Source organism: Musca autumnalis, unplaced genomic scaffold (assembly GCF_047663935.1).
Source record: "Musca autumnalis isolate F117 unplaced genomic scaffold, ASM4766393v1 scaffold_4, whole genome shotgun sequence".
NCBI lineage: Eukaryota > Metazoa > Arthropoda > Insecta > Diptera > Muscidae > Musca > Musca autumnalis.
In genome coordinates this window covers 121,439,515-121,465,415 of record NW_027411977.1, presented here as the reverse complement: position 1 = coordinate 121,465,415, position 25,901 = coordinate 121,439,515, and the positions used below count along the sequence as shown (strand labels likewise).

Here is a 25,901-nt window from a genome sequence, read left to right as displayed (position 1 = left end):
ACACAATGCATTGCCTAGGTTCAGTACGTATATTTTAATTTTTTTTCTAGAGGTTTATATGGACTCCGAGGCTCTATAATTACGACTTGCTCTCACATTTTTTATCATTTTCCGCGAAAATAAAAACAAATTTTTTGAAATTTTGTTGCATCTATGGATGGATTTCGAATGCTGTTACTGATATATACATAAATGTTCTCAGTAGAATAAAAAAGGAATGTAAAAATAGTTTTTCTTTATGATAAAACAAAAACCGCTATAATTATTAGGCGCATCGGCCAATTTTTTGAAAGCGAACAGATTTGAAACCAGAATTTTTTTCCTTAACCTCAAAAAATGGAAGGTGTAATTATCCTTGTCATTACACATTGAAATATTCGTCAGGGACCTTGTAATGTATATGGTAAAAACCAAATTTCCTTTACAATTACATTTGAAAAAAAATTAAAAAAAAATTTGCGAGCACATTTACGTTTTTTTGGTATGGAGGTTAAGGAAAGAATTCTGGTTTCAAATCTGGTCACGTTCACAAAATTGGCCGATGTGCGCAAAAGTTATAGCGGTTTTTATTCTCTTACAAAGAAAAAATATTTTAAAATTTCTTATTTGTTGTATTGAAAAAATGTATACGTATATCTCAAAACAGCATTTTGCATACATCCGTAGATGCACCATAATTTCTAAAATTTGTTTTTAATTTCGCGTAAAATCAAAAACTAAAAAAAATCTGGGTGCAAATCAAAATTATACTACCTCAGAGTCCGTATAAACCTCTAAAAAATAAATTAAAAATACGTACACAATCTAGACAACACGTAAAAAATATGAAACCAAATTATAAACATTGGCTTTATAAATTGCATATTATAGCAACAACAAAAGAGAAAAAAAATTGTTGTTAAAATATTATTCCAAATATATTTTTTGGTTCGATTAGAAAAATTAGAAAAAATATTTGGGAGTTCTCCAACTATTTCCCTGCAATCCCATACAATAATTAATGTTTACTGCTATAACTTCATCAAGGAATATGGTTTACCATCGCGAGAGCTTAACTGCTTACTGTGATAACTTATAAGGATAGGAAATTAAGAGTAATATTGAAATTACAATCATTCAAAGAATATGAAAATTAAAAAGCCTTTTATTCGCGAATTAGTTAAAGTCGGTTGATGCGCATCCGATTTTGTGTACAGCCACTCAATCTCTTTCTACATTTATGCATATTTGAATGTTTCACTCAGCGCGAATTTGTCAAAATATATTTTTGCTGATTTTCATATTTCCAAGGTATCTATATCCGCGGTTTTAGTGGATGGATTCGATCGCGGAAAGGCTCATTAGATCCGTCGGAAAGGAAGAAAATTGAATGACACTTGTAAACTTTAAATGCCTAAAATAGGTTTTTATGAAAATTCACGAATCAAATTTTGGCCTTTAAACTCCAATTACTAGGATACTGTAAGGAGTTACACGTAAAATCACAAGTTCTCTAATCCTATTGTGAGTTTGGTATAACATCTTGTTGCGCGTCCGGATCATTAAAAAAATTCAAAAAACCTTTGATAAAAATTGATTTTAAATATTAAGTAGCAAAAATTGCATCCAAGCCCATAAAAGTCCACAATTTTTTTTTCTATTTTTTTATTAGATAGATAATAAAGAATAAAAAAATTTTTACTATTTGGACCAATGTTAAAGAAGCTTTGAGTATTTCTTTGCAAATACACAGCAAAAATAAAGGAAATAAAAAACCACATTTTTCAAAATGTCCGATTTCACTCCGAATTCCCCATACCCTACATACTACCCAAGTCAGAGTTTCTCAACGTAACCTATACATGGTTCTCTTGTTCTCTTCTATAATAAAACTCAACAACAAAATATATTCACTCGCTTTGAAAGAAAAATAATGCAAATTATTTTCTTTTATTTAGTGGGTGTACAATCTTCTACTTAATTATAATATTTTAAAACCATGACGATAACGATCATCATTGCCTTATTTTCTAAAAATTTTCTAACTTTGTAATATAAATGATAAAACAACTCAAAACAAGATGATGCCATCATTGAAGGTGAAATTCACGTTAATATCTAAACATTTATTTTGTTAATTTCATTTGAATTCTTTCCTTTGTGTTTACGAATAAATTTCCATTTTTGTTAAGCTTCCTAAAGGGATGATCACAATGACTTATAAGCGAAAGTGTTTGTTGTTTATTTTTAAATCGCTAAAGAGTGAGGGTGTCTAGTTAATCGGTGAAATAGATGACTATTTAAGTTTGCAATGGCGAGCAATGTCATCTATGTAAATTAAGGGGTACAATCCAGATTATAATTTCCTTGTCCATAAATATTGTTTTAAAAAATGTATGTATCTTAATTTATTCTTATTACATATATCAATGCAAAGCTCGCAATATGTGAGATAAAGCCATATAATTTGGTACAAAAGTTTATATTATATTGAGTCGCCATAGAACGGTAGGGGAGGGAAGGCTTTTGAAATTTTGTCTTCTTCCATAGAACGGTACTGCCCGAATGTCGGTACTTTTAAGTTTCGGGCACATTATCCAACCCAAATTGCTGATATCTTGTTTCAATATAATTTATGGTGGACGGTATAACATGTTCGGCCTAGCCGAACTAAACTCCGTTTTTACTTGTATAAAATATTATTAATTTTTATGTTCTGAAAATTTATCTTTGAAATTTATTCTTTATTTCTTTTCAGGTAAGATATCCGTATTTCTCTGCATAAAGAACATGAGTTCGTACTGTCTGGCTTTTTTCCTGTGGCTTTGTCAAATAATCATCATTGATTGTGCGCTTCAAAACATTTACATATGAATTTCCTTGTGTATGTATTCTATTAACGAGCCATTTTCAATTCATAATATTTCATTTAGATTTCGATTGCGGTAAGTAATACTTATTTTTTAAAATTCTTCAATAAAAGCATGCTCCTGAAACTTGAAGACGTTATCATATACCTATAACCAATGAAACCTAGATCGGAATTGTATTTGATCTTGGATCAATCGCATGGATGAGAAGCAAAAAAAAAATGAATTTTTATTTTAATTTTATAGAATGGTCTTGTGACCGACCAACTCATTTGCCTTGTTTTGAATAAAATGTGCAATAAAACCACAACACTACACTCAAATTTTACAACTCAAACACCAAAACTTAGCTTAGAAATTGAGTATGAAATATTCACTCAAATAAAAACAAATGAAAAAGCTTTCATTTCTCAACCACTCACACAGACTCAACAGTAATTCAACTTTCACTCATAATGAAAATGAAAACGTTACTATAAATAACCAAAAAGAAATTACAGCACCAAAACAAAATGACCAACAACTGAGACAGAGTAAAACAAAAAAACCAACAACTCATACACAAACAATAAATGCGAATCATACAGCATAACGTAATAGCAAGCCGAGAAAATATGCTTCCGCATGCTACTGTGTAACTGACTGGATGGCTGGCTGGCAGTTTGGTTAACTTGTTTGTGTGTCTTTTTTCTTTCTTTCACTGAGACTGGCTTGCTGCGGTAATAGCTGCTACCTACCGCACAGCTTCAGTCTTAACGAAAGTTTCCATCGTTTGTGCATCTTGAATTCAACTAAGCTTAGTGCTCATGCGGATGATGATCATGTGAATGATGACGATTATAGAGCACTGTAACACCAGTATCTGAACAACCAGTTTACTGAGTACAAATCAGCATGAAATTGTGTTTAATTTTTGTTTTCTGGATCATTGTAAATAAAGTGAGAGTAAATTTAAATATTGGAGAAAAGCTTTGGTATGGAACACAGCGCAGTGGCTAAGGTCGGGAGGTTTTGGGGGTGCATGAAATAAATTAAAAATCAAACAATTCTAAAAAGTCAAAATAGCAAAAAATAAAAAATCGTTTCGTTCGGCCGGGCCAAACTTTTTACACGCTCCACCATGAAATATTCTGAACTACAATTGAATAATTAGTTTTCTTTCCTGTCCACGATTTAGGTGGAGCAGTTTACGACTACGGATACCCAAAATGTCTTCAGTCGGGCAATACCTTTACATTGGGGTTATATCAAAGTGTGGGGCTATGCCAAAACATGGATCCATGTAGACAATTTTTGGTGTAGAAAATCGGGAGGTACCGTTATATGGGGGCTATACCAGAACATGGACCTATGTTGACAATTTTTTGTTGAGGAATCTCTAATATCAAATTGCAGGTAATTCAGTCAATAAAATTTAGCTAACAAATTACAGGTAGTTGGGTCAAATAATGGTGGTATGATCTGAAAATGGGGAGGTACCGTTATATGGCGGCTATGCCAAAACATGGACCTATGTTTACGATTTTTAGTCAAGATGTTAAGTGGCCACTAAGAACGTCAAATATAAAATTACAGCTATTTCGGTTAAAAATTTAAGTTAAATCATCAAAATACCGAACATTGGGACATGTTGGTGATTTTTGGTGTTGCTAAAATCCTCAAAATATCGAAAATTCGGAGGTATCGTTATATGGGGCTATGCCAAAACATGGACATATGCTTACGATTCTTAGTGAAGAAGTGGTCACTAAGAACCTCAAATATCAAATTACAGCTAGTTCGGTTAAAATTTTAGCTAAAATCCTGAAAATATCGAACATTGGGAGGTACCGTTAAATGGGGGGCTATATCAAAACATGGACCTATGTTGATTTTTTTTGTGGAGAAGTTTCGTTACGACAGAGAACCCAAAGTCAGATTACACCTAGTTCGGTTTAAAATTGTAGCTAAAATCCACAAAATACAGAAAATCCGGAGGTACCGTTATATGGGTCATACAACAAAAAATGGATCAATGTCCATAATTTTTGGAATATAAGTTTTTTGGTTACTATGAACCATTAATGTCAAATTTTAGCTAATTCGGTATGAAAATGTGACTAAAAACCTAAAAACACCTGAAATCGGGCACTACCGTTATAAGTATGGGGGGCTATACAAAAACGTAAACCGATATGGCTCATCATCGAACTTGCAAACAATAGACGTATCTGCCAGCAAACAAAATACTATCTTCCCAAAATGTCAGCGTCCTATCTCCATTTTTGTGGATGTGGATGCTCGACTAAAAATTTTACCTGATCAATAATATGTTTTTTATAGGGTCGCAAATTATTATTTCAATGCCTTACAAACTTTATTTGATAATATAAAATTTTTCTTTCCGCACCCACTGTGCATGCCATTGATCTCGCACACTCACACACACAACAAGTGAGTGCTCGAAGAAAGTTGTTCGTTCTGTGACGTTATTTTTAGGAGAACAACAAAAAGCTTGAACGTTTTGCTGCAGTACAAGTGAAAGAAAAGAAATGCTCATAGCTAAACATGAAAGCTTACTCACTGAAAGTTTTCAACAAGGGCGACAATGAAGAAGCTTACCATTGGACTGACTGACGACTAGCTTAGCTAGGTGGTTGGGAGAAGCAACAAAAGAAACCAAAATAAAAACATTTCAGCAAAGTACGGTGTGTTGTTGTTTCTTTTTCGGCTGCTGTTTTATCTTTTTGTTGGACTCTTTCTCCGGGTATTGGATGTATGTATGAGAGCGATTCTGTCGTTTCTTCTTTCAAGTTAGGTTTTCAAATTCCCTCTGCATAATAAGGTGGGCTATCGTCTGGCTAAGAGTCTGTTACCACACATTGAAATATGCAAACATTCAACCAGGCAGGCGGCATACACGTTGCGCTTTTATTGTGTGTGTGCGTGTGTGTGTGTGAACTGTTTCTGTTGAACTTTTACGGGATCGAAGAGCTCACTCTGCAAACGTATGGCATTGATACCGGTGGTATTAACGGAAATCGGAGAAAATATTAAAACTTGTTTAACGGGCATTTTCTGAATTTGAAAATTTTGAAAAATAATTACACAAAAATCCCAAAGTGAAGCAAATTGCAAAAATAACGTTTGCAGTGGAATTACAAAAACAAAGCCAAACTATTGAACAAACAAAAATTGTGTGCAAAAAATCTAAACAAGCTTATCTAATGTATAGTGTTTGAGAATACCTACGTACATATGTACATACATACCCCCACTTAGTAAGATTATAGTGAGAAAATAACGACAAAATACCTGCAAGTGATAACACAAGAGATCTCAGTTTTAAAATAACAAAAGCAATTGTATTATTCTAAACAACAATCTAAGATTGATTTGCTATGGAAAAGTGCAATGAATTTTTCAAAATTGAAAATATCAAATCACATCACAAATGACAAGATTGAAATTAGCACATAAAAGAAATTTTGTGGTTCAAACCTGCTCTAGTTTTGTGTTCGAATTTAAGCCAATATTAAAATTCTAAACACCAGTATAACAAATTAAAGGAAAAAAAATCAAGGTTAAATTTCAGCTAAGAGTATATTTTTGTTGGAATCTAAAAAAGTGAAAAGTTTTAAAAGTGAAGACAAAATATTCTAAATTTTAAGTTTGTGTGATAAAAACAACTAAAATTTTTTATGGAAATTCCTTAAATTTTAAACATAACTGCCCAACAAGAAGGAAAATTATAAACACGAAATTGTTAAATATTGATTCTAAATTAAAAATAAAATATCTTAAAATTAAAATTTAATTAAAAATAAAATCTTAAAAGTTGCAATAAGGTATTGAAAAATACCACAGAATACGTTAAAATCATATTGTTCAAATTTGAAACTACAGTACGAGCTCAAATTATCCAAAATTGTCATTGTCATCTCACTTCTGAATTTCAAATTGGATATAAGGAAATAACGAATTTTTACACTCTCACCGCACTTGGAACAGTTTTTGGGCTCCAACCCGGAAACTGTAATTTTCAGCAATTTTTAAAACCCAGACCCAGACTTAATGTCGTTGTACAACAAAGGGATTAATCGTTCCTGAAAATGACTACCAGATTTATGTTTTTGGTCACAAAAATACGTAGTATTTCTCGCGACATGTCCTTTTTTTAATAATGGGCTAATAAGGACATTTGTAATGAGTTTTTTGCGGCAATTTAAACACAAACGACCCGATCGATTTGATGTTTTTTTGTTGCTTGTGTGCGTAGTAACTCACTAAGCCACTGTCATAGCCAGAGTTGGGTAATCTAGCTCCTAGTTCACTGCTCTACACCTTTTTCAGATGTAATTCGATTTATTTTAATTGTAATTCGAGAATTCTATTTGTAATTCGTAACATTTCATTTGTATTTCGAGAATTCCATTTGTAATTCGAATTATTCCATTTGTAATTCGAATTATTCCATTTGTAATTCGTATTATTTTATTTGTAATTCGAATAATTCCGTTTGAAATTTGAATTATTCTACACCTTTTTCAGATGTAATTCGAATCATTTTAGTTGTAATTCGAGAATTCCATTTGTAATTCGTAACATTTTATTTGTAATTCGAGAAATTCATTTGTAATTCGAAACATTTCAATTGTAATTCTAATTATTCTATTTGTTATTCGAATTATTCCATTTGTAATTCGAATTATTCCATTTGTAATTCTAATTATTCCATTTGAAATTCGAATTATTCTATTTGTAATTCGAATTATTCTATTTGTAATTCGTATTATTTTATTTGTAATTCAAATTATTCTATTTGTAATTCGTATTATTTTATTTGTAATTCGAATTGTTTTATTTGTAATTAGAATTATTCCATTTGAAAGTCGAATTATTGCATTTGTAATTCGAATTATTCTAATTTCAATTGGAATAATTCGAATTACAAATGGAATAATTCGAATTACAAATAAAACAATTCGAATTACAAATAAAATAATTCAAATTACAAATAGATTAATTCGAATTACAAATAGATTAATTCGAATTTCAAATGGAATAATTCGAATTACAATTGGAATAATTCGAATTTCAAATGGAATAATTCGAATTACAAATGGAATAATTCGAATTACAAATAGAATAATTCGAATTACAAATGGAATAATTCGAATTACAAATGGAATTCTCGAATTACAAATAAAATATTACGAATTACAAATAGAATAATCGAATTACAAATGTAATGTTACGAATTACAACTGGAATGTTTCGAATTACATGTGAAAAAGGTGTATTTGTAATTTGTAATTCGAATTATTCCATTTGAAACTCGAATTATTCCATTTGTAATTCAAATGATTTGATGTGTTATTTAAAATAAAATAATTCGAACTACAAATGGAATAATTCGAATTACAAATAAAATAATTCGAATTACAAATGCAATAATTCGAATTTCAAATGGAATCATTCGAATTACAAATGGAATAATTCGAATTACAAATAGAATAATTCGAATTACAAATAGAATAATTCGAATTACAAATAGAATAATTCGAATTACAAATGAAATGTTATGAATTACAAATAGAATTCTCGAAATACAAATGAAATGTTACGAATTACAACTAAAGTGTTTCGATTTACATCTGAAAATGGTGTAGTTCCAAAACGTATGACTAACGAATTACAAATGAAATGTTACGAATTACAACTGGAATGTTTCGAATTACATGTGAAAAAGGTGTATTTGTAATTCGAATACTTCCATTTGTAATTCGAATTATTCCATTTGAAATTCGAATTATTCCATTTGTAATTCGAATTATTCCATTTGTAATTCAAATGATTTGATGTGTTATTTAAAATAAAATAATTCGAATTTCAAATGGAATCATTCGAATTACAAATGGAATAATTCGAATTACAAATGGAATAATTCGAATTACAAACAGAATAATTCGAATTACAAATTGAATAATTCGAATTACAAATTGAATATTTCGAATTACAAATGGAAGTATTCGAATTACAAATACACCTTTTTCACATGTAATTCGAAACATTCCATTTGTAATTCGTAACATTTCATTTGTAATTCGTTAGTCATACGTTTTGGAACTACACCATTTTCAGATGTAAATCGAAACACTTTAGTTGTAATTCGTAACATTTCATTTGTATTTCGAGAATTCTATTTGTAATTCATAACATTTCATTTGTAATTCGAATTATTCTATTTGTAATTCGAAATATTCAATTTGTAATTCGAATTATTCTATTTGTAATTCGAATTATTCCATTTGTAATTCGAATTATTCCATTTGTAATTCGAATGATTCCATTTGAAATTCGAATTATTGCATTTGTAATTCGAATTATTTTATTTGTAATTCGAATTATTCCATTTGTAGTTCGAATTATTTTATTTTAAATAACACATCAAATCATTTGAATTACAAATGGAATAATTCGAGTTTCAAATGGAATAATTCGAATTACAAATGAAATGTTATGAATTACAAATAGAATTCTCGAAATACAAATGAAATGTTACGAATTACAACTAAAATTGTAATTCGTAACATTTCATTTGTAATTCGATTATTCTATTTGTAATTCGTAACATTTTATTTGTAATTCGAGAATTCCAGTTGTAATTCGAATTATTCCATTTGTAATTCGTATTATTCCATTTGTAATTCGAATTATTCCATTTGAAATTCGAATTATTCCATTTGTAATTCGAATTATTCTATTTGTAATTCGAATTAATTTATTTTTAATTCGAATTGTTTTATTTGTAATTCGAATTATTCCATTTGTAATTCGAATTATTCCATTTGAAATTCGAATTATTCTATTTGTAATTCGTATTATTCCATTTGTAATTCGAATTATTCCATTTGAAATTACAACTAGAATAATTCGAATTACAAATGGAATAATTCGAATTACAAATAAAACAATTCGAATTTCAAATAAAATAATTCGAATTACAAATAGAATAATTCGAATTACAAATAGAATAATTCGAATTTCAAATGGAATAATTCGAATTAAAAATGGAATTATTCGAATTTCAAATGGAATAATTCGAATTACAAATGGAATAATTCGAATTACAAATAGAATAATTCAAATTACAAATGGAATAATTCGAATTACAATTGAAATGTTTCGAATTACAACTGGAATTCTCGAATTACAAATAAAATGTTACGAATTACAAATGGAATTCTCGAATTACAACTAAAATGATTCGAATTACATCTGTAAAAGGTGTAGTTCCAAAACGTATGACTAACGTACTAACGCGTGATATTACGTATACACAAATGAACCAGATCATTCAATTGAACTAGATTAGTACAACTCTAGTCGCAACCCAGCTACGTCCGATTACGGATTTGAAATCTTAACGTTGTATAAAGTGGTCGACGTAATTTCGCAAGGAAATGCCGAGGAGAAATTGAAACGATTTCGTTCCGATTTCGTATCGAAAGGAAAACATTGGGATGTTCAAGGGGAAAATTATCTTCCGACTTCGGAACGAAATCTGAACAAAATGGGTAAAACGCATCCATTACCGAATCTTCTAACATTTCATAAGGCAAATAAACCGGTTTTTGTAGCTGTCCAATGGTTAAAGTGTCACATTCTGAAGGGCCGGTCCAAACTCCACCATAAAATATTCCAATTTAAACTTATATATCTCAAAAATCCTAGAAAAAAAATATATAAGACAATCTTGTAGAGATTTTTAACAGATTTAAGATTTTCTCTAGTTCCATTTCAATAAGACATCCTGAAAATCTAAAAAACCCTACAAATATGAACATTGACCATTTTTTTTTGCTTTGTGATTTTTTCATCTATGAACATTGTGGTTTCAGAATCCGCAAAAACTTCCCAGGTGTAAGCACCTTCCATTTAAAGTTGCTTCAAGAGCGTGTAGTTCTAGGAATAAAAAACAACAAAAAGTAACAGTTGTGTCACGATCAATGTAACTACGATGCATTAGGTCTGTACGATAACCCAAAAATTTGTACAAATTCGTACAAATGTTTACTGAATGCTGTTCGATAACAAAATTATCCAGCAAAAGAGAGCGAGTTTGGAGAGAGTTTTGTGACTGAGTCTGATCAGCTGACTTCTAATTACCTGTCCAATGTAAACAACTCGAAATGTTAAAATGTTTGACCAAGAAAATTTCACAATTGCACATTTTTTAGATTCTAAAGCGTTGTGTACAGGACTAAAGCATTAAATAAGTAAACTGCAATTTTAAAATTTATGTTTTTGTTCCGTTTGGTTTAAAATATCAAAAGAAACAAAAACATTTTCGGAAACAGCTGACTTTCTTGCAGGTTTTTGCAAAATGCTGTTCGATAATCTTCTGCAATTTTTCTTGCTTGAGAGAGTAAAATTCACTGATAGAGGTTGCTGGAACTGACTTAGTAATTATTGCTGGGAAATTTATCGTAGACACCTATTATTCAGTGTGAAACCTAGCAAAACGGTGCACGTTACAAATCGTTTGTTCAAATTATTTAAATCAAAATTTATGAGTTTTATTTTCAATATTAGTTTTGATTCTTCAAAGGTAGGCTCAAAGGTACACTCCTCAAAGATTATAACATTTTTATAACCTCAGCATTTATACTAACGAGGGTATATACACTTTCATACGGGCAAAATGTGCCTCATCGAAGTAATGGTTTTAGACCCCAAGTATGTGTGGACGAAATGTGTTTCAGACAATTTGGAGTTGATTTAGCCATGTCCGTCTGTCTGTCTGGCTGCAGCGCACGATAACTCTAGAACGGATCAACCGATTCGGTCCATTATTTCATATACCTATACAGATCATATGGCCTGTTGCGGTGAACAGGCCAGGTCGAAAGATTCGCTTTCTCTTGGAGGCATGGGGAGATTATAGTCCCTTTTATCTGCTAAAATTGTTCTAAAATTTCTAAACAGATACCAAAAATTTGAACTCGTACTGTATTTCAAAAGGTTCACCAACAAAAATAAATAAAAATAAATCAATTCAAACACAAAGACAAATCCTAGTGATAAAACAACACATAATAATATCAACGACTTATTTTGTTCTTTCTCTGCAAAGTTAAACTTAAAATAGCAACGCTGGTTTTACACGACATTTAAAAGCAAACAAAAACACATAATACATAATTAAATATACAAAAATAATTAATGCTTAACTGATTTAAGTACAAAATCCAACAAAATATATGTTAAACAACAGCAAGAACGTGTTTTTGTGAATGAAATTTTATCTACGAATAGCACTAATGTTTATTTCCGACTTGTTGCTTAACCAGACATATGCGTGATCTATCAATGAGAATGGATTATCAATTGCCACCGCAATCATTACAGCTGGGCTCGTTGATGAATGGTCCATTGGCAGCAGCGGCAGCAGCTCAACACAATGGATCGCCGTTGCAATTATTGCAACTAAATCAGCAGCAGCATCATCATCATCAACAACAATTACAACAACAGCAGCAGCAACAAAATATCAATAATCAGCAACAGCATCTGCTTAATCACATGAACAACAATAACAGTAGCAGCAACAATAACAACAACAACAATGGATCTTCTCAACCCCTACCTTCGTTAAGCTCATTACCCCTGCAAGTAATGCATAATTTACCACATTTATTGGCTGGTGGCAATGCTGCTGGTGGTGGTTCCAGTCTTTCCAACAGTCCCAACAACAATAATGCCAGCCTTAATTTACTTAACAACAATTTAAATATTAGCCCTAATCACTCTAACAATAACAGTAATTCATTAAATACCAACAACAATACTCTCACTTCATCCCCAGCCAATAATCACAGTAGCAGTAACAATGTTGCCACTCACACATTGTTGCGTAATACCATGCAACATGTGGCCAATGCCAATCAGCAACTACAACAAACCATCAATAATCTTAGCAATAATTTGGTCTCATCACTGCCACCAAGTAGTCAGTTGTTGCAACATCATTTACAACATTTGGCCAATGTAAATAATGCTGTGGTCCAGTTGAACGGTGGTGGCGGCGGCGGTGGGGTTGGTAATGGCAGTGTTAGTAGCAGCAACAGTTCATCACCTTTAAGCAACAGCAATGTGAATAATAACAGCAATATGTTATTAAATAATAATAACAGTAACAATCCAGGCTCCAATACAACCAGCGGCGGCAACAGCAACAATACCAACAATAATAACAACAATTTAGTACAGCATTTAAGTGATAATGTTGTAGCCCATAATCTGGTCAATGGATTAGTAGGAGTTCTAAGTAATGTTCAAAATCAAAATGGTAATTTAGGCAATAGCAACAACAGCAATACTGTGAATAATCTCAACAACAATAACAGCAATAATGTGAATACCAACAGCAGCAACAACAACAATAATAATCCAAATACCCCCAATCTAGAGGATAACAATCGCTGGACACAATTTCAAGTGCAACAGCTGTGGAAACAGCATGCGTCATATTTGAATGGTATGGAAAAAATGAAAACTTTATTAAATTTTCTTAGTTCAGTAAGTTACGAATGGTAATCCAGATGACCGAAAATCATTTAATATACTCGTATATAAATTATGCGTATGTATGGTAAACTATGAACAAATTAAGTTAAATAATTTTTTTAACGGTTAAGAGACCAAACATATGTTTATCTGTATCTATAAAATTCTGTGGTGATGAGTGGACCCAAGAAAACTCCCACGAAATGTAATGAAAGTACAATCTTGAAATATAGTATACGGCTGGCTTGGTAAATCCATTTACTGTCTACTCTATTTTTAAAGATTAATTTTTCATAGATAAATATTAAATAAATATGTAAAATACCTTTTTAATAGATAACACTCATAGATAAATACTTAATTTAGGTCGTTCATCTTTATTTATACCTAAAATATTTTAGCAAAATACTAGGGTGCCAAAAAATTTAGGTCGCTCAAATAATGTTGTACGAGGGCTGCACTATAACTATCTAGCCTAACAAGGAAAACGAGAATATTTATCATCAAAAATAGTTTTATCGCTTTCTTAAGTAGTCTCGAGTATGATTTATACACCATGGGCTCAAACCATTTTTTAAGAACCTTTTCCACTTCGATTTAAATACCTCCAAAACTTGGTGTTTTAACGCTTCAACAGCATATTCTGGCGACGACGTTCACCAGGCGGTTTTTTCTTGATATGCTGGAATCAAATGAAATCATTGGATCCCCAGTCAGGGCTGTACGGCGGATGACCCATCAATTTCACGTTTTTCAGGTCAAACTGGCGATGGTTTGAATCGCATTGTCATGATGCAGAATGATTCTCAGTAGACTTTAGGCAAACAAATTGTAGTGTACCGCTCAAGCCGTATAGTCGCCACACGGTCAGTTTTGCAGCACAGCTTAATTTTTTGCTGGAACAACGGCCGCTTATGTACGACCCTCAAGACCTTCGTTTACATAAAAAGATTTAATTTGATCGAAAGTTGTGAAAAATGATCGGACGAATATGTTCACAAGTAAATTCCTTTTTTTTTTGCAAAGTGATTTTGTCAAGTCGCTGTTCACAACACAACACATGGTGGTATGACAAACTGTCCTGAATACGTTCAGGCTAAAAACTGTCAAACTTTCCAAAAAAAAATTAATTTAGATGGTTTTCGTGCAGCCCTCGTACATTTGTAGTTATGATAAACATTTTTCATATGTTTTTTTTTATATTTTTTTTATATTTTTTATAATTCGTACCATTTTGTTTGTAATTCGAATTATTCCATTTGTAATCCAAATTTTTTCCATTTTTAATTCGATTTTTTTTTTTCATTTTTAATTGGAATCATTTTATTAGTAATTCGAAACAACAGGTAACAAATCAATACAAAAATATTTTCTAATTTTTTTTTTTTTTTTGTTTCAAATTTCATATAAAATAATTCGAATTACAAATGAAATAATTCGAATTGCAAATGAAATAATTCGAATTACAAATGGAATAATTGGAATTTAAAATTGCATAATTCGAATAACAAATGGAATAATTCGAATTTCATTGGAATTCTTGAATTAGAAATGAAATGGTACGAATTACAACTAAAATTTTTCGAATTGCATATAAAAAAGGTGTAGATTTTTTTTTTTGCTAACCTGTCATTTGCTGCTCCAGGAATTAAAATTGGATTAACCAAAATAAAGAGTTTTTATACCCACATACAATAAATAGGACACAGAATTTTGACTCAAATCCAATTGCATATAATATTTTATGACATTTTTATACCCTCAACCATAAAATGTAGGGTATAATTTCCTCTGTCATTCCTTTTGTAACACATGAAAATATTCCTCGGAGATCCTTTAAGGTATACATAATCTTGATCATAATAAAGTTCAAAGTCGACATAACAATGACCGTCCGCCCGTATATCTGTTAAAATTGAGATACATCTGCAGAAATGTATATTTCACCTAGGATGTTTGGCATGGAAAATGGACTATATCAGTCCACGTTTTAATATAGTTTCCATAGAACGGTACCTTCCGATGTTCGGTATTTTAAAGCTTTCAGCCATATTAAATTTGATATTTACTTTCCTCTGGGGGTCTTAAATATTCCTGGTAAGAGTTGTCAGATTAAGTTGACGTCTTGATATAGTTTCCATAGTACGGTACCACCCGACTTTCCATATTTTGAAGGTTTTAGCCTCACAATTCCACCGAAAGGGCTTAAATTTGGCAATGAATCTTCAGGTATGCTACAAAACTTGCACCCCACAGTGGTTGAGAATCGTATTTTCCTGGTCAAAACTCTGTGACTTTTGATAAATCAGAAATTAGGTCAAGTATTTGCGAAGGAATTCAAGGTCAATGTTAAAGTCTTGATTTTTTTCTTATGTTCCAATCTATTAAAAAAGGTCAAATACCAATAAACAAACCATAAATATTCAAACAATTAAAAATAAAATATTTTTAAAAACAAGTTTCTTTTATATTTTTCAAAAAATTTAAAATTTGTTCAAAAATTAAAACATAATTAGTTTCATAAAATTTTCATAAAACTCATATATTAAAAAATGGTCGTTTATGTATAAAAGCTACATATGGGAAATGGTATGTAAAAAAACACATATGTATTTTTTCACATGTAATTTTAAAATTTAAAAACTGTGAAACGGACGGAACTGGACGGTTAAAAAAATAATAATAATAGTCCACTAAAGCTGGAATTTTACTAAAATTTAGTACATGAGGATAAATAAATTGTTCACTTCGTGTAAACGCTATGGTAGTTTTTTAAACCGGTTCTTAAAGGCAATCCTACCTACCTAACCTACCTAAAAATTAACATAGTATCTGTTATATCTTCAAAGAATTAGCTATTTCTTTCACCATAAATGTGCAAAAATGACGTATTTTCCAAAATTGGGAACAATTTTTCGTCTTTAGGAGCACGCCACTCCTTCCAAAATTTTGCCCTAATTTTTTGATTTCTTTTGTTTCAATATGATTACTATCGAATCCTCTCTTTGTATATACATCTTCATACGACTAAAATGTGCCTCATAAAAAGATTGGGGTTTAACCTCAAGTTTGTTTGACGAAATCCGTTTCAGACAATTTGGAGTCGATTTAGCCATGTCCATGATAACTCTCGAACGGATCAACTGATTTGGTCCTCGTACTATTTTGTCCAAATTACAACAGTATGCCTTCACGGCCCCTATTACAAGGGGGTCAGTCCATACTTCCTGACTCAAAAGCTCAAAAAACACCTGCCACATATCCTCATATGATTGATGAGTAGGACAACTTACGAATAGAGTATCCGATTAGGCCGAAACTTCGTAAAATGTTTTCCAAACGTACATATATAAAGTTCCCAGAAGGTTTATAGGCGTTCGAGGCTCGTTTTTACATGATTACCAACGGTTGTGCTTTTTTGAGTATTTGATTTGGCCGAAACTTTGAACATCCCAAACTTAATTTCAAACGAATATCAAGTTCCCAAAAGGTTTATATCGGAAAACATCTTTGGGAGCCACCCTCACAAAAGTTCAACAACTTCGTGTTCTAGGATAGTTTTGACATTTTTAGCGAATATATATTCTTCATGGGCAAGTCTATGCTTCCTGACGTAATGACCCAAAAACTCAAAATTATCCTACGGTGACCAACTAAAATGTTTGTAGGTATCACTCTTAAAATTAGATCCACTCTTAATCTATTTCAATAATGTTGACTACCACTGTTATTTTTTCAACATGGAGTACTTTTCAGTTCTGCCACATAAAACATATAAGTGGGGTAAGATCGTGTACAAAAGCCAAGTACAAATAAAACAGCCGTATGAAAAAATCTAGAAGAGTACTCGGTAAGAGTAGAATCTGCTCGATTTTGAGCGTATTTTACTCCCACTCGAAAACGAGCAAAGCATATGCGCTCTTATTCGAATGCTATAGACAAATAGAGTATATTCGATTTAGTATTTCTAATCGCATGAGTACTCTCGCTCGAATTCGTGTAGAGAGTGAAACTTGCTCGAGCATTTCGGATCTCAGTAGTGGAATTCTGTAACTAATTTTTTGAGTTACCGACAAAAATCGGAAAAAATTAAAAGGAAAAAATTTGGATAAAAATAGCAATTAAAATTGACAACGCTGTTGCTATCGGTAGGACTTAGCGACAAATTTATTTTGGTTGTTAACTTACCGAAAATTGTAGCTAATTACCGAAATTATAAGAATTTTAATTTTACCGACTTTTGTCGGTAACCCGAAAAATTAGTTACAGAATTCGACTACAGGTCTTTGTTACATTTTTAAAATATTATTCTATGTAGACAGTGGAAAAATAGGCCCTAGAACCTAGGTGGCTTTACGTCCATAAAAATTGCCTCGTATTATATCGTTTTCAAAGATAATAATAACCTTACGAAAGTCTTGACTATGTAGATTTTTATAAAAGCTTTATTTGGGTGGCTTTATAGCTTTCCTTTTGATGTGTGTCCATTTCGAACTTTATAGATTCTCTCTTAAGAATGGCTTTTTGGACATCTAAATATGGAGAAGATAATTTGTATAAAAAGTGTAAATATTTTGTTCATATCTCTCGGCATAACCACAATCCCGGCCCATTACAAAGAATAAACTACACAAAAAAGGCGAAGGAAGGAAACCTTTTAAGATAGTCAAACAGAAAAAGCCAATAACTTTTGAGCGAATAATGTACAACATGGGGAAGTAAATGACCAGGAAACAAAAACAAGAAAGACCAAACGAACGAAAAAACCTTCACTGCCCAAATGTCAAAGTCAATGACAAACTGTAAGAAAATGGAATTAAATTGATTTATTTTGTTTTTTAGCAAATAGTATATAAAGACGATAGACAGCAACAATGAAATGAAAGTGATGCCGTGATGGCGGCAGAATGGCTGTCCAGCCTAGCAACCATATTAGGTAGGCTTTTGTTAGGAACGTCTAAAAACCTAAACAAATTTTTCGTTTACTTTTCACTTACACCAAGCAACCAAACAACCTACCAAAATAGTCAAAAAAGAAAAAACGAGCCTAGAAATAAAATCGTGCTGATTATCAGAGCAAAACAATCACCTTCATCATGATGACATTTATCTGGGCGTAAATAAAGACAATAAATGTCACATCAACTACCTAGCAAGCTCGATGAAGGAAAGTAGTTGTGGGCTGGCACAAACAACAACAACAAAACACGTTATAATTTCAAGGGTTTTCTTTAAGTTTGCTGTGTTACAGTTGCAGTAAGATTGTCTTGTTTCTTTCTCAATGAGATCAGTTAGTTGTTCATGAATCTTTATGTTTTCATTTACGTTTGTCTGTCTTGTCTGAAATTTTGATTGCCGAAAATACCGAAAAAAACAACGACATTAAATTCCCATTTCTCCAAACGGCGTTGTTCAGCCGAAGTCAACGCAGTCGCTTTGGACAAAAGTAAAACAACTTTCGATTTTATTTTTCATTAATTTCATGTTGAGCCAGTTTTGTTTTTTTTTCGACAGTGCCATTTCTTGTTGTTGTTTTTTTTTTTGGTAATTTTTGTTTTTATTTTTGACATTTCATGACAAACGTAAAGTAAATATTTTTTTTAAGTATTGATGTGTAGAAATTTTGAGACTGTAGGGAAATGAATTTGTTATTAAATAGCCGGTTATTTATTATAAGATAGAAAAATGGGATATTAAGAGAGTCTGTATATCCGTCTTTTAAAATCACTTAGAGCTCTTAATATAAAAGTGTTGCGTGTATAAAAATTCCCAAAACTTATCAAAGGAAACAAAGGGTGATCCTTTTAGAGTTTGCTAAAAACCAACACAGAAAAATCATATTGAATGGGGAATGTTTATTATCATTTGGAAGAACATTCGATGACATTCATTTTTTGCAAATTATGCCTAACAAATATTGGCCGAGGCTACGTCTCAGACAGTCCATCCGCTGAGTCCAATTTTCAATGACTCGTTCAAGATTTTCGACTGGTAACTGGCGATTGGCACGTCTGATGTTTTCCCCCAAGACCGGAATCGAAGCGCCTTTATCCGCATACAATTTTGACTTTACATATTCTCACAGGAAAAAGTCTAACGAAGTGATATGAGACGATCTTGGTGGCCAATCGACTGGTCCAAAACGTGGTCACCGAAGTGTTCTTTTAATAAATCCATTGATTGATGCGATGTGTGGGAAGTTGCGCCGTTTTGTTGAAATCAAATGACGCCGAGATTACGATCTTCAATTACAGACATCAAATAGTCGGTTATCACGGCGCAATAACGGTCGCCATTGACGATGAAGTCCTAACCGGGATCATTTTGAAGAAATAGGGTCCGACAGTTCTATCGACCTGCAAACCGTTATTTCTTCTGGATGAAGTGGCACCTCTTGAATCTCTTTAAGCTGCTCTTCCTCCCAAATGTGGCAATTTTGATATCCTTACATACCTGTAATGCCAGAAATTTGCCCTCCCCACATAACTCGATTTTTCGTAATAAAGTTGAACGATTTGTGAACGTTGTAGAACCGTAAGCTTTTCCATGATAAAATGTCAAACAGTACTAAACAAAACGATTCCCGCGTGATCTATCAAAAAAGTACCTCTTGTTGGATCACCCGTTAGTTCTAAAAAATGAAAATGTTTGCAAAAGCTTCTAAAATAATTACCAAAAGTCAATAAATTAATGAGAAAGGAAATTTTTATTTTATTTTTGGACATCTTAAAGACATTTGAATTTATTCAAAATTTTACGAAACTCCACGTTTTTATACCCTACACCATTATGTCTTTGTGGTTTTAGACCCAAAGTAATTTTGGGTCAAATCCGCTTGAGATAATTTGGAGTCTATTGAGACCTGTACATCCCACGATAACTCTCGAATGGATCCACCGATTTGGTTCAAATTGTGGAACGCGTAATATTTTGTCAAAGTTTCAAAACGAAATCTACTTTCAAAATTGTCCATGCCTACAGGTACGTACTCGGCAAAAGTTCAACACTATTCCATTTAATCCAAATCAAAATTTTTAGTAAATACCCAAAAGTTTCGATATTTTTGTCGGCAAGTTCAAAAAAAGCGAAAAAGGTTTTCGGTTGTGTAGCCGGTATTCGATCTGTCGCTAGATGATAGTCTCAATGAGGGTATACATATGTACATACATATGTTCCCACAACGTCTCCGAAGGAACAAGGAAGACTTCTTTCTCAATGATATGGGACCTACTTTTTATCGTCGAGTCCGAATGGTGGGTCTTACGACACCACAAGTAGAAGTTTTTCATGGATGAAATACTCAGGAAATATAAGCCAACAACCACCAAAAATGTTGATGTTCTGTACAGGTATATAACCGCAGAACTTCTGAGTGTAAGGCGGACGTGCTTACCACTGCACCACGGTGGTATATCTATACTTTTTCCTTGTTTCTCCACACTTTAAGTGTGTCACCTTCCCAAGACTGCTGTGTCGCTTTGAGGGCTGCAGACATCGATTAGGAAGTCCGAATGGATCCTCTGAATGCATGGATATATTTCCTATATTTTGTTGTGGGCCACGCCCACGATAATATATCGCCGCACGTTTTGGTATAGGCTACGTTCCGCTTTTCGGTATTTTAAGAATTTTAGCAACTATTTTTTGGTCGAACTATCTGCAATTTGACATTCGAGGTTCCCACTGGTCACAAAAATTCTCCACCAAAAATGCTCAACATAGATTCATGTGAGCACCTATATAAGGTTATCACCCGATTTCAGGTATATTGAAGCTATTATATACTTATTCGGGCGAAATTGTCTGTAATTTGGCATTTAGGGTTCCCAGTGCTCGAAATCTTCTCCATTATAAATTATGGATGTATTCTACGGCCAAATTTCAGGTATTTTGAAGTTTTAATCTACATTTTCGTTCAAAATTTGCTCTGATTGCTCTGATATGGGTATATTGTGAAGAATAGTACTTTCGTTACATAAAGATATTCAATAATCCTATTTAAGTCCAAAATATGTCATGGTGGAGTGGGTAAAAATTTCGTGCGAGCCGAACTTACCGCCTTTTTTCTTGTTTTTATTTTATCTGTCTCTCAGGATAGAATATTGTTTTTCTTCAACACCGTACCGCTTTCCCAAGATACTTGTGTCTCGGCCTCCCTTCTTAAGCGCTCCAATATTTGATGACTTAACTGCAATAAATGCATGACCTAAATATTTTATTTGATCATTACCACGATATATGTATTTGGTCTTATGTGGTTTCCTGGATCCTCTATTGGTAATGATTGCTGCATAGCAGAATTAATCCTGGCAAATTTATTGGTAAATTTACCGAAAAAAGTCGGCAAGGCAAGGGCTTCGCGTTGATATTTTCTTCGGATGACAATGCTCAGAGACTATATGAAACTATCCTGATGTGGACCTTTTTACCACTAAGCCTGTGGGCCCCACCCTTGTATCAGTTTCCTGGCTATGAGGATTCTAATGTGCGTGTTTCCACTGTTCTGTTTCACATAATACACCATTCGAATTCATATATGCACTTAAAAAATGGTTTAATGTGAAATTTGTAAACTCTTGGATAATATATTTCGCCGATTCATTTTCACAAAACAATACGGCCTAGCATTTGAACCATCGACCCCATTCACTTTTTTATTTTTAACGTTGTTTTATTTTCACATTATTGAAGTAATAACGGAGTAGACCATTAAAATTTGCCAGTGTTTAAATTTCGGTTTGAACTTCAACTTAACCCAAGATTAAAAAAAAACAAAACAAAAAAACTTAAAAACAAAAGCACCAAATGACCATAAATTCGATCGATATTTTTAAGTGACGACAGTTTTCACTTTAGTCAATTTATCTTATGAACGAAAATTTTAATTTGCCGGTAAAAAACCTTCTTAAAACGCATTGTTCCGGCATTTTCAATACTCACACTTGTAAACTCACACACACAAGTTATTTTTACTCTCTAGCTATTTAAGATGTCTTTTCAAAATGTAAACTTTTTTGGGGGGGTTTTCTTCAAAATACCACCATTATAACCAATATCATTGTAGTCAGTTAAGGCCAGCTCAGAGCAGGAGATGAAGAAAAAGAACAGCAACAACAACACATTTACTTTCAAGCTGGATCAGTTTTACTTTCATTACGCCAGCAAACATGACAACAATTTTGCCAAAAATAAAAAAGAAGTTGTTGTAAGCTTCAGACGTAATAACCATCAATGTGTTGTTCATGTTGTGAGCGCATGCGCCGCATTACTTCTTGGTTTGTTGTGGGTTTTTTCCTTCTGCTTCTTCTTTCTTTTTTTTTGGTACTGCCGGCTTAGCAACCTTCCCAAAAATAAATATAAATAAAGTAGAAGAGCGGGCGAGAGTTTTGTGGATAGTTTCGATTGTTTGTATTGCCTTGCCATCGTCGTTGGTCGTCCAACGCTTGAGTGATATGATTGTGAGTGCTTCCCAAAATAAAACATCTATACGTGAAACTTTCACTTTTTTCGGCAATATATGAACTTTGTTTTTGTTAATTTTCATACTACAACCAAGTGTCAGTAGTATATATGTATGTGTGTGAGTGGTATATGCCATTTTTTGGGATCACAAAAATCTTTGTTGTTTTTGTTTCCTTTATATTGAAATTTTTATCCAGAAAATACATCATTCAAAGTGATAAAATAATCAAGAGTAAAATATTAGTTCTTGGTGTTGTTAGAAATCATCAACACTTGTCAAGTGACTTCTAAACAAAAATTAAACCACTTAGCGCCGAGACTTTTTTGCGAAAAAACTTAACATTTTATATGTAAATGATATTTTTGAGACTTTCTAAGCATTTTTTAATAAATAACTTTTTTCTTTAAAGCCTATAGTTCTGGCCTTCTTTTAAAAGTGCGGAAACTACAGGTATATTGAGAAAATACTCTTTCTACATTCCTAACAAATCCCTGACATTAGATGAATGTAACATTTATGATTAAATGTTTATAGCATATTTAAATTTTCCTCAAAAGTCGAAAACTACAAAAAAGTCGATTTTTTGAATTTCTTGCGTTTTAGGCCAATTGCTTGGAAATGCATAGGTCAAATAAAGCTTTAAAAGCATGGGATGATAGATAACAGACAATACTATAACAAAATGCAAAAAATTCCACAAAAGTGCTGCTACCATTTTTGGTGGCGTTTAAACGGCAAGTGGCTTTATGTGGGTTAAAGATTTTTTCAAGGCAGACCTCCTTGCTTTACTCATTACTAAGCAATGAGTACGGTGGCACAGAGCGTGTGGATCAGACTACAAATCCGATAGTGGTGAGTTCAACGCTCACCATCGGCAAAAAATTTTTTGTTAGCAAAATTATGATGTGGTGGTTTTAGGGTGTTTTTAAAAAATCGATGTAGGATTTTTAGTGTTTAGTTTTGTTACACTTTAAGATTGCCCAAGTTTGAGCGCAATCGAAATATATTAACACGTGCCACTGCACAGTGGTCCCACTTGTATGGGAAGGTCCGACAAAAATATTTATAATCGTCGGATCAATCTAATTTTTCCAGTATATGCCAAAAATAAGTAAAAAATACTTTAGAGAAAAAAATCATCAATATGGGTCCAGTTTTTCCTATAGCCCCCATGTAGCGGTACCGCCCGATTTCAGGTATTTTGAATCTTTTATCTACATTTTCGCCCCCAACTGGCTGTACTTTGGTATTTGGGGTTCCCAATGATCAAAAACCTTCTGCGCCAAAAATTATGGTCTTAGGTCCAGGTTTCGGTATAGCCCTCATATTACGGTACCTCCCGATTTCAGGTATTTTGAAGATTTTATCAACATTTTCGGCCCGAATTAGTCGTAATTTGTCATTTGAAATTCTCAATGAAAAAAAGCTTCTGCGTCAAAAATGGTGGTCTTAGGTCCAGGTTTCGATATAGCCCTCATATTAGGTACCTCCATATTTCAGTAATTTTGAGGTTTTTATCTACATTTTCGGTTCGAATTGGTTGTAATTTGCCTTTTAGAGTTCTTCGTGGTCAAAAAACGTCTCCGACTGGTATCGTGGGCAGCAAAGGAAACAAATTATTCCAATTGAGGTCAGAATATTTCATGGTAGGGGATATAATAAAGTTCGTTGCGGCCGAATTTTACATTTTTACTTATTTTTCATATTATATGTAGCATCATACATATATCAAAAATATACAAATGTAAAAAAAATACATTCATAAGTAGATCCCAAAACAAAAATGTCTAACAGCCAGTTTCTGTATGTCGAAAGAAGAATGTGTGCGAATGAAACACGCCCGAACTTTAGCTTTCGATATAATTTTACCTTTGCTTTTGCTTCAAAACAAACAACAAATTTGAAAAATACACAAGAGTTTGGATGTGTTTCTTTCGCACACATTCTTCTTTCGACATATAGAAACAGGCTGTAAATCTTTAAAGAAAAAAACCAAAACAAACAATTAAAACACAAAACAAATAAGAAACAGAGAATACAGTAATACGGCATATTCACTGAAACGACCTGAGGCATCGTCAGTATATTTAATGTCACACACGGAAATGCAAATATATGCAGCTGGAACCAAATTTTTTGTAAACTTGACACTATTTAGAACATTCTTCAGAAAAATTGGAGAGTGACGAAGGATGGCGAAGTTAGTAAACCTCAACCTCAATTTTTAGGACTTGGAAAAAAAATCAACAAAAAAGTATTATAAAAAATGTACTTTCCAGCACACTTTATGGGAATAATGTCTACAAATTTTTATGTACAAGTAATTTGAAAACCTTGTACTAAAACTTCCAACCAAAACAAACAATTAAAACACAAAACAAATAAGAAACAGAGAATACAGTAATACGGCATATTCACTGAAACGACCTGAGGCATCGTCAGTATATTTAATGTCACACACGGAAATGCAAATATATGCAGCTGGAACCAAATTTTTTGTAAACTTGACACTATTTAGAACATTCTTCAGAAAAATTGGAGAGTGACGAAGGATGGCGAAGTTAGTAAACCTCAACCTCAATTTTTAGGACTTGGAAAAAAAATCAACAAAAAAGTATTATAAAAAATGTACTTTCCAGCACACTTTATGGGAATAATGTCTACAAATTTTTATGTACAAGTAATTTGAAAACCTTGTACTAAAACTTCCATTTCGAAAAAAATAATTTTATCCTTTCAATTTTGAGTTACTTGCCTTGTAAGGGGTCACAACCTTAGTGATGTTTTTAAAGTTTTTAAGAGATCATACGTATGTAAATGTCAACTTCTTCTGTTTTGTTAAATACCGTTATAAATTACAAAAACATTGCTGGAATATTAAAATATGATATGTTTAGAGACAATTTGCTGAATTGTCGCAGAGATTTGCTGATATCGATCTTTCGATTTTTGTCGCAGGTTGGGACCAGTGTGCACTGGGTCCTCAACGTTTTCATGGGCCCTATATACAACTAATATATATATAAAAATCCGCGCCG

At 32.4% G+C, this 25,901-nt stretch overlaps 1 protein-coding gene across 33 annotated transcripts in view; it reads left to right on the top strand.

Moving 5' to 3' along the window:
- The window catches only part of Pdp1 (PAR bZIP family member Pdp1), a 451,297-nt gene that overhangs the window by 352,225 nt on the left and 73,171 nt on the right, over nucleotides 1-25,901 (top strand). The window contains exon 1 of one of the 33 annotated variants that reach the window (XM_073980584.1): nucleotides 12,195-13,371. The exons of the other annotated variants lie outside the window; for them this stretch is intronic. Coding sequence (XP_073836685.1) covers nucleotides 12,204-13,371 — 1,168 coding nt within the window. The 5' untranslated portion in view covers nucleotides 12,195-12,203. Of the gene's footprint in view, nucleotides 1-12,194; nucleotides 13,372-25,901 lie in introns of those variants that run through there. 33 annotated transcript variants of the gene reach the window in all.